Here is a 10363-nt window from a genome sequence, read left to right as displayed (position 1 = left end):
TTCAATACCTACAACTGTCCCTGTGTAACACACTGTTCAGTACGCATAGCTCCCTGTGTAACACACTGTTCAGTACACACAGCTCTCCCTGTGTAACGCACTGTTCAGTACACATAACTCTGTGTAACACACTGTTCAGTACACATAGCTCCCTGTGTAACGCACTGTTCAGTACACACAGCTCCAAGTGTAACGCACTGTTCAATACCTACAACTGTCCCTGTGTAACACACTGTTCAGTACACACAGCTCTCCCTGTGTAACGCACTGTTCAGTACACATAACTCTGTGTAACACACTGTTCAGTACACACAGCTCCAAGTGTAACGCACTGTTCAATACCTACAACTGTCCCTGTGTAACACACTATTCAGTACACACAGCTCCATGTGTAACACACTGTTCAGTACACACAGCTCCCTCTGTGCAATGCACTTTAGTATGCACAGCTCTCTGTGCAACACATTCTTCATTACACACAGCTCTCCCTGTGTAATGCACTGTTCAGTATACACAGCTCCCTGTGTAATGTACTGTTCAGTACACACAGCTCCATGTGTAACATACTGTTCAGTACACACAGCACCATGTGTAACGCATTGTTCAGTACACACAGCTCTCTGTGTGGCAAAGTGTTTAGTCTGCACTGCTGCTGGATATCTTTTCCCCTGTGTGTTACGTAATGCCCAGTCTTAAGGAGGCCTCCCACTGTGTAATGCAGCTTTGGCTGTCTGCCCAAGGCAATCAGTCTGAACAGAACTCTCCTTGTGTCCGTGAGCAAAATTACTTGAAGGTCCATTATCCTTAGGAATGTCTTGTTTGGAATTGAGAATCTGGCCTTGAGAAAAATGCCTCAACTCTTGGCAGGAAGGGAGGGCTGAAGATGATGAACAACTTTTTAAAGTTTAGGAGGGAGGGGCTGAAGCAGAGACTAGACTCCCAGCCCTGGGATCACACTGTGTCTTCTCGGATTGAGCAGCGCGCAGTGCTCACTCACATTGTTGTAATTTAAGGTGTCAGCGATGGGTGACACTCATCTTTGAGTCAGATGGTTGTAGGTGTAAGCTCCACTCCAGAGAGTTGAGCACCTAATCTAGAGTGGCAATCCCAGGGCAGTACTGAGGGAATACACCATTGAAAGGTGCCATCTGTCAGATGAGACATCAAACTGAGATTCCTTTTGCCCTCTTGGGTGAATGTAAATGATCCCTCTGATACAAGGGAGGTCTCCCTCGTGTTCTGCCCAATATTTATCTGTTAGTTAATATCACTGAAACAGATTATCTGGTAATTTATCGCATTGGCCTTTGTGGGATTTTGCTGTGCATTTCCTACATTACAGCAGTGACTAGACTTCAAAAGCGCTTTGAAGTAAAAGCCTGCTCGGGTCTGCAAATGAGACCCGACCCGAGCCCGACAGAACCCCATCCGAGCCCGAGCCTGACCTGGCCTGAGTCCTTCCATTTTTTCCCGCAACCCACCTGACCATCAGTTAACTTACCTTCTATTTTTCACTTTGTTCCTTACCTGCGCAAGCTTAAAATAACTGTAGCAAAGGCACCTTTAAAGTCCAAAAAGTAAATTAACATTAGAGTCACTTACCTGAGGTGGTGATAGAGCGTGTCCGATCCGACCCGAGCCCGACCCAAGCCCGAATGGCGGACCCAGAAGTCCGACCCGACCCGACATGCGTCGTTGGGTTCGAGTCTGGTAGCAGGCCTTTACTTTGAGGTCTTGAAGTCATGAAAGGTGCTATAGAAATGCAAGTTCTATCTTTTTCTGAGAGATTTAAACCAATAGCATAATGTACTCATATGAATCTTACTTTAACCTTGCATAGTAGCTTGGTGGATACAGAAAATGTCGGTTGTGACACTGAGTCTGGCAGATCATTAAGGTGCTAGATTCAGTCTAAACCTGAAAATAAAGCAATAGCTGGACAGCATTCATAGAATGATACAGCAGAGAAGGGGGCCATTCGGCCCATCATGTCTGTGTTGGGTCTTTGGTACAGCTATCCAATTAGTCCCATTCCCCTTGCTGTTTCCCCCCATAGCCCTCCAAATGTTTCCTTTTCAAGTATTTATCCTGTTCCCTTTTGAAAGTTAATATTGAATCTGCTTCCACTGTCCTTTCAGGCAGCGCGTTCCAGACCAAATAATCATGGGTAAATTTTTTTCCTCATCTTCCCCTGGTTCTTTTGCCAATCACCTTAATCTGTGTCCTGTGGTTACCAACCCTTCTGCCACTGGAAACATATTTACTCTATCAAACCCTTTGTAATCTTGAGAAACTCTTTTCAAATCTCCCCTTAACCTTCTATGTTCTAAGGAGAATAACCCCAGTTTCTCTAGTTCCTCCACATAACTGAAGTCCTTCAGCCTTGCTACCATTCTAATAAATCGCGTCCGCACCCTCTCTAAGGCCTTGACATTCTTTATAATACACGGTGTCCAGAATTAGTCCCAATACTACAGCTGGGGTTTAACCGGTTTTTTATAACGATTTAATATAACTTCCTTGTTTTTGTACTTTATGGGCTGAATTTTACTCGGGCGCTGCGCTCTGCGGCGGTGCCGTTTGAACTCGGCGGGGTGTCCGCATTCAGCGGCCGCTGAGGAGCCCCTGTGATATTTCGCGTGGGGTCTCATCTAAATAGTGGGGACGGAGCACCCGCCCCCGATGACGTGTAGGGACGGCCTCCGCGTCCCCGGCAACGGCGTCTGGTGCCACTGCGCAGGCACCAGTGCCATTTTTAAAGGGCTTTAAGCCCGTACAATTAATTTTAATTTTTAAAGTGAAAAATTAAGTGATTTGTATTAAATGGAAAGGTAAGTAATGGAGGCCCCTCCCCAACACCCCCACCCCCACAATGGTCATTTCATTGCCTGAAATGACCATCCATTGATTTCTCAAATACCCAAACTTTCCCCCCCAACCTTCTAACATTTGGCCTCTAACCCCTTCCCACCATTCACACAACAAATTACATTTGTTTTCACCACTTACTCATCCCTCCCACCCTGTAGTTTTTATCACTCCCCACCAGATCCTCGCCTCAGAACTCCGTGTGGAGTCCCGAAAGCGGGCGAAGGCTGGACGCAGGCCGTAAAGTTGCGTGGGACGGCGGGTAAGTTATTTTGCATATATTTAGTGCCGATCTGCATATGGAGATGAAGGGCCTGCCACCAGGCGGCAGGAGGGCTGCACCGAGGTCCCCCTCCGCCGGTAATATGCAGCGGGCCCTTCTCAATGCTGCAGGTCGAGGCAGGCCTCTCCCCGCAGCATTTTACCGGCCCCCGCATGCTGCGACCCATGGCATCGAGGAGCCAGTAAAATTCAGTCCTGTGCTTCTATTTATAAAGCCAAGAATCCATTATGCCTTTTTTACCACCTTCTCAACCTGCCTTGCACCTTCAAAGACTTGTGCACATACATTCCCAGGTTTCTCTGTTCCTGAACCCCCTTTAAAATTGTATCATTTAGTTTATATTACCGCTCCTCATTCTTCCTAACAAAATGAATTACTTCTCGCTTCCTTGTGTTGAATATCATCAGACATGTGTCTGCCCATTTCACCAGTCTGTCTAGGTCCTCCTAAAGTCTGTTACTATCTTCCTCACTGTTTACTATATTTCCGAGTTTTGTATCATCTGCGAACTTGGAAATGATGCCCCTGTATACCCAAGTCCAGGTCATTATTATATATCAATAAGAGGGTATGGCCTCAATGGTGGGCTGATGGAACTAAGTGATGCACATGAGACCAGAGTTAGAGAAACACATTGATCTGGGCGGGTTGAAGCCCTCTCATTTCTGATTCAGAGGTTTTAGGTTCGAATCCCTTTCCAGACTTTGAGCTCATAACCTCAGCTGAGGTGGTGTTGTTGGAGTTGCTGGTTGAGATGAACTTCAAAAATCCTAAGGTACTATTTGAAGAAGAGCAGAGAACTCTCCTAGTGTTCTGACCATCAATCCTCCCTCAGTAAATGCCATCAAAAAACAGAGTGGTAGAATTTCCACCCGGGTTCTGCCAAACTCCTGCTGTAACTTTGGCAGCCACCCAAGTGTGATACACCAACAGCTGTTTATATTGTATTTCTGGGGCATCAACCAATTTTCCACATAAGGTTTATTTATGGATTATACTGAATAGTGAAGTGTCAGTTTTGTCTTTGATGCTGAAGTCCTGGAGTGGGACTTGAACCCAAACCTTCTGTCTTGGCAGTAAGAGTGCTATCCACTGAGCCAGGGCTGACACCACATGCATCCTTTAGGAGCTGTACAGTTTCCACCTGTTGTTGGATGTAGTCCTGGCGGTTTCATCACATGATCTCCCGACTTCAACCATTCCCCCCCATGCTCCCATTATTGGCCACCCAACATGTCCATCGTCACAACCCTTCCCCTTCCCAGGGCCAATCAGAGACTCTTTGTTGCCCAATAGTTGACTGCCAAACAGCCTTTTTTCCCCATATTTTCCAACATTTTAATAACAAATAAGCAAAAGTGTTGACAAAAATGAAAAAAAAAATCATTTTTTAAAGACACAAATGACTTTTCTCTCTGGTTTTTGCTTGCAACAGTGTCCTAGAGAATTAATCTTCAATTCCTGGAGACTCAAAACCGTAGGAGCAGGAACACTGGCAGATTCTTCTCCTTCCAATCCCAGGCGCACTGAGGCAAGCCCTTCATCACTTAACTCAAATCAGGAAATCAAAGATGGGACCTTGCAGTCTGTTATTCCCAGTACAGAGGTGGGCAGTGCAGTTATTCACTGAATTTGTGTTGTATGACCTCTGAATAAAGCAATGGGGAGAACAAAAAATAGTTCTCTTAAAATCTTGGACTACGGTTCAGAAAGAGTTAACATTCTCAATCTCCCAGATTCTGGACTGGGAGTGGGGGGAGAGGAGAGAGGGAGGGGAGGAACAGGGTAGGGAGGGGGAAGGTAAGTGACTTCTATTCGATGAATAAACACTGCAGATCTAGCTGAAAGGGGCTACGGTTTCTCCTTGTTCAGAGGGCACTGATGGATAGCGAAAGGAATTTAATGGGAACGGGATTTCTCTGTAGAAAACAACCTTTTAGAGAGAGAGAGAGAGAGAGAAAATCTGGGTCACATGCTTGTTGTTGCTTTGCCATCTCTTGTTTCCTGGGTTACCCTGCCAGACACACACTCCACCCACTGAATTTTGTATTTGCATATTAATGAGCGGAGGCATTCCGTCTTTGAGGGACGAATAATTTCTGCTTCCTGTTTCTCTGATGGTCCCTCTCTCTTTTTTTTTCTCCTTCCCAGAGATTTCAGTACGTGACATCAACACACACAGGACACCATGAAGTAGAGAGAGGCTGTGTTGTCTGCTTGTTGCAACCAGAAGGGAAAAAAAGGATTAAAAAAAACATATATACATATAGGAAGGGAGTTCAGAGATGTGAAAAATGTCAGGAGGTTGCTCATGTCCTGGTGAGTACAGCATACTCCAGTAACTAATGGCTAACCAATTAACTTTATTGATGTGGAAATGTGTGGTTTATGTGGGGCTGGGTTGAGGCCTGTGGCTCCACATTATTTTCGGTTCAGACATAGCTGTGGAAGCAGAGAGAGGGAAAAAGATCCTTAATGTGTTTTTTTGTGGTTGAACCATTTTAGATTTGATCTGCAAGGATTTTATTCCTCCAAGAGCACACGCAGCATGTAACAAAACGATGTCTGATGAACGTTTTATTTTATATTTCTATTCATACACATGTGTATTGCCCTTCTGGCTATTGCGTATTTAGGAATCTCGTAGAATGCAAAAAAAACAGGCTTTAGAATATCCATTCAGCAGTCACGTCATCTGTAAACTTTTACACTTGCTTACGTGAGAGTGCGCCACTTGACTGGTAATTCGCTTCTGCTTTTGTAACCGTGATGCCTGCCCACGGCTTGACTCAGATAAATAACACAGATATTTATCTTTTTTTTGTAAAACAATCGGTGAGATTTCTGTAAATGAAGGTGCGTTAGTGGCTGGGTAGGGCCCAGGGTTTAACGTGAGCTTTACAAAGCAGGGGTTTGGGGCGTAGCACAGACCAGGTGTGTTCCAGGTTTGGCTCCCAGTCTGCCGCGAGGTAGCTAGTCACTACTGTTGGGTTCAATGGGCCTGAGCTGGTGAAGGGGTAATTCAGCCTGGTTTCCTGCTCAACCTTCAAATGCTTTCATGGCCTCACCCGCTCCCTATCTCTGTAATCTCCCCCAGCCCTACAACTCTCTGAGGTCTCTGAGCTCCTCCAATTCTGGCCACTTGCACCTCCCCGATTTCCTTCACTCCCCACCATTGGTGGTCATGCCTTCAGCTGCCTGGGCCCTAAGTTCTGGAATTCCCCCCAAACCTCTCCGCCTCACTCTCTGCCTTCAAGATGCTCCTTAAAACCTACCTCTTTGACCAAGCTTTTGATCACCTGTTCTAGTATCCCCTTATATGAAGCACTTTGGAACATTTTACTACATGAAAGGCGCTAAATAAATGAAAGTTTTTTTCTTTCTTTAAAGTAGAAAATATTCCATTTTTACAAGATGAATCAGATGGGGAAAAGGGGATGGATTCTGAGCTGTGGTTGGGGAGTTTGGAGGGGTATTTGACAGATTGGTCAAAAAGAGGCATTTGAGAAGGTTTGTAAAGATACAGAGAGTAAGAAAGAACTTGTATTTCTGTGGCATCTTTCATGCCCTCAGTACATCCTGAAGCAATTTACAGCCAATTAAATACTTCTGGAATGTAGTCACCGATGTTAATGTAGGAAACTCGGCAGCCAATTTGTGCACAGAAAGCTCCCACAAACAGAAATGTGTTAATAAATAGATAATCTGTTGGTAGTGATGTCAGTTGAGGATAAATATTGATCAGGCTACCAGGAAAAACTCCCCCACTCTGTTTCAAAATAACATTGTGGGATCTCTAACATCCACCTGAGTGGGAAGACGGAGCTTCAATTTAACTGCCCATCTGAGAAACTGCATCTCTGATAGTGGAGCATTGGAAACGGCAGCCTAGGTTATGTGCTCAAGTGTCTGGAATCGGACTCAGACTCATAACCTTCTGACTCAGCGGCAGGAGTGCTAACCACTGAGCCACGGTTAACACCAGAGCGATGTGGAGAGGAGGGCTTTGAAGAGGGAATTCCAGAGAGTGGAATCAAAGTGGCCAATTATAGGTTCACTGGTCTTGTGGTTATGGTACTGAACTGGCAACCCCGAGCTCAAATCACACTACTGAAAGTGGTGAAAGTGAATTAAAAATAATTCTGGAATTTATGGATTGGCAACGGATAGAATGGAAATGAAAGCTGCTGGATTGTTGTTGAAAAGCCAAGTGGTTCTGTAATGCCCTTCAGGGATAGGAACCTGTCACTCCCCTGCTACAACAACAATCTGAATTTATAAAGCACCTTTAATGTAAAACATCCCAAGGTGCTTCACAGGAACATTATTGGGCTCAGTTCTGGGTTACATATTACAAAAAGGATATAGAGGCATTGGGGAAAGTGCAAAAGAGATTCACAAGGATGATACCAGAACTGAGAGGATACAGGTTTGATAGAGTAGATATAGAGAACATGTTTCCACTTGTAGAACTCCAAAACTAGAGGCCATAAATATAAGATAATCGTTAATAAATGCAAAAGGGAATTCAGGAGAAACCCCTTTACTCAGATAGTGGTAAGAATGTGGAATGTGCTACCACAAGGGATGGTTGAGGTGAATAGTTTAGATGAATTTAAGGAGGAGCTAGATAAGTACATGAGAAAGGAATCGAAGGATATTCTGATAGGGTGAGATGAGAGGAATGGAAAGAGGCTTGTATTGAACATAAATGCTGGCATAGACTCGTTGGGCTGAATGGCCTGTTTCTGTGCTGTACATTCAGTGCAACTCGATGTTATCGAACAAAGTTTGACATCGAGCCTCATAAGGAGATAATAGGGCAGGTGACTAAAAAATTGGTTGAAGAAATAGGTTTTAAAGAGTGTCTTAAAGGAAGAGAGAGTGGTGAAGAGACGGAGCGGTTTAGGGAGGGAATTCCAGTCTCAGGGCCTGGACAGCTGAAGGCACAGAAACTGATGGGAGAGCAACTAAAATCAAGGGTGCACAAGAGGCCTGAATTGGAGGAACACAGAGATCTCACAGGTTTGTAGGGCTGGAGGAACTTACAGAGATAGGGATGAGAATTGGGCGGCACAGTGGCGCAGTGGTTAGCACCGCAGCCTCACAGCTCCAGCGACCCGAGTTCAGTTCTAGGTACTGCCTGTGTGGAGTTTGCAAGTTCTCCCTGTGTCTGCGTGGGTTTCCTCCGGGTGCTCCGGTTTCCTCCCACATGCCAAAGACTTGCTGGTTGATAGGTTAATTGGCCATTATAAATTGCCCCTAGTATAGGTAGGTGGTAGGGAAATATAGGGACAGGTGGGGATGTGGTAGGAATATGGAATTAGTGTAGGTTTAGTATAAATGGGTGGTTGATGGTCGGCACAGACTCGGTGGGCTGAAGGGCCTGTTTCAGTGCTGTATCTCAAAACTAAAATCGAGGCATTGCTGGGCTGAAAGCCAATATAGGTCAGTGAGTATAGGAGGTGATGGGTGAATGGAATTGGTGCGAATTAGGATACCTATTACTGTAGACCACACCACCTGGTTGACTTGTGGTTAACGCTGTCACAGTACATAAGGATGGGCAAATCCCAAGAATAGGGGCATGATTTGGGAGGGGAGGGTGAATATACAGGAGACCGGACTCAGCGGAATGAAGGATGCAGGAGGAGATTTTATTTTTAAGTTCATTCTTGGGATGTAGTTGCCCTTGAGAAGGTAGTGATAGGACTTCTTTTTGACCTACTGCAGTGCGAATGATGATAGTGTTCCCACAGGAATTTGACCTTGCCGGAGGAGATTGCGGAGGTGAGGTGACATAAGGCCATAAGGAGAAATATTTTGTTCATGTATTAAGGTTTGTAATGAGTGATTGGGTGAACAGGACATAGTGTGGACAGGATTTGGGCAGCTGGAGGTTTAGACAAGTTGGAGTTCATGGAAGATAGAGGATGGGAAGCTAACATGGAGATATCTTACAATATGTTACTGGACTAGTAATCCAGAGATCCAGAGACATGAGTTCAAATCCCACCACGGTAGCTGGGGAATTTAAATTCAGTTAATTAAGTAAATCTGGAATAAAAAGCTAGTATCAGAAATGGTGACCACGAAACTACCAGATTCTTGTTAAAAACCCAACTAGTGACCTTTAATGACCTTTAGGGAAGAAAATCTGCTGTCCTTACCTGGTCTGGCCCTCTGAAATGGCCTAGCAAGCCACTCAGTTGTATTCGAGAAGGTAGCTCACCATCACCTTCTCAAAGGCACTTCGGGATGTTGCCAGCCACTACCCACATCCCATAAATGAATAAAAGAAAAATATAACATGGGGTGGGGAGGGGGCTGATGAGGTTGTGGGCTATTCGCTACTACATCTTAATGCTGTAAAAACATGAATTTTTCTCTGCGCCTCACACCTGATGTCCCAGGGAATCCCAATCTGGGATGTTCCCAGGTTTTACTTTTTTCTTCCCAACCCTTTGTCTTTATTCTCTGGTGACTATGCTTGTGGTATGGCTCCACTGCCTCACATAGGTATCCATTCTTTAAACAAAAGCAAAATACCGTGGATGGTGGAAATCTGAAGTAACAGCTCACATTCTTTATATGTGAACTTAGAAAGTGATTATAATTGTCAGTCGTGGCATACTGGGTAGCATTCTTGTCTCTGAGTCAGAAGGTTCTGGGTTTAAGTCCCATTGCAGAGACCTGAGTACATAATCGAGGCTGACGTTCTCAGTGCCAGTAAAGAGGGAATGCCGCACTGTCAGAGGTGCCAACTTTCGAATGATATGTTAATTCAAGGCCCTATCTGCCCTTTTGGGGGTGTGAAAATTATCTTCCTAGCTGGGCTCAGCTAACTCAGCACATAGTCAATACCTGAGCCATCAGAGGCATTCCCTGTGTGTAGCTGTTTAGTCTTCAAAGAATTGTGATGCTGTGATTGCATACAGGATGGTGTAGAACACCCACACAATGCCCCTTAACTTTTCATCATTTCCTTAGCAAACAGTTCCCAGTTCCAGTTCCTGCTGCTGTTGCTGTTTCTTAATTAAACGCCCCCCTTTCTTAGGTTTTAACAGTTGTAGCAGGGTGGAAGTCTGCATCAGAAAAAGGCCCTGCCAAATCTGATCATTTCACAATGAGCCCCAGGATTTGCAGAGCTCATTTTTGAAAAGGCAAAGAATTCTTACGTACGGGACTGCAAGGAAGTTAAAAAAAATCTTG

The 10363-nt window shown here is 44.9% G+C and overlaps 1 protein-coding gene across 4 annotated transcripts in view; it reads left to right on the top strand.

Annotated features, from left to right (window-relative positions):
- Window positions 1-5221: 5221 nt before the first annotated feature.
- ldb1a (LIM domain binding 1a) overlaps window positions 5222-10363 on the top strand; it is a 130743-nt gene continuing 125601 nt past the window's right edge. For all 4 annotated transcript variants that reach the window (XM_068053179.1, XM_068053177.1, XM_068053178.1 and 1 more), the window contains exon 1: window positions 5222-5470. In XM_068053179.1, the coding sequence (XP_067909280.1) occupies window positions 5446-5470 (25 nt within the window). In that variant the 5' untranslated portion in view covers window positions 5222-5445. The remainder of the gene's footprint in view (window positions 5471-10363) is intronic.

Source organism: Heterodontus francisci, chromosome 20 (genome assembly GCF_036365525.1).
Source record: "Heterodontus francisci isolate sHetFra1 chromosome 20, sHetFra1.hap1, whole genome shotgun sequence".
Taxonomy (NCBI): domain Eukaryota; kingdom Metazoa; phylum Chordata; class Chondrichthyes; order Heterodontiformes; family Heterodontidae; genus Heterodontus; species Heterodontus francisci.
The sequence above is the reverse complement of the archived record's forward strand: the minus strand, read 5'-3'. Positions and strand labels throughout refer to the sequence as shown.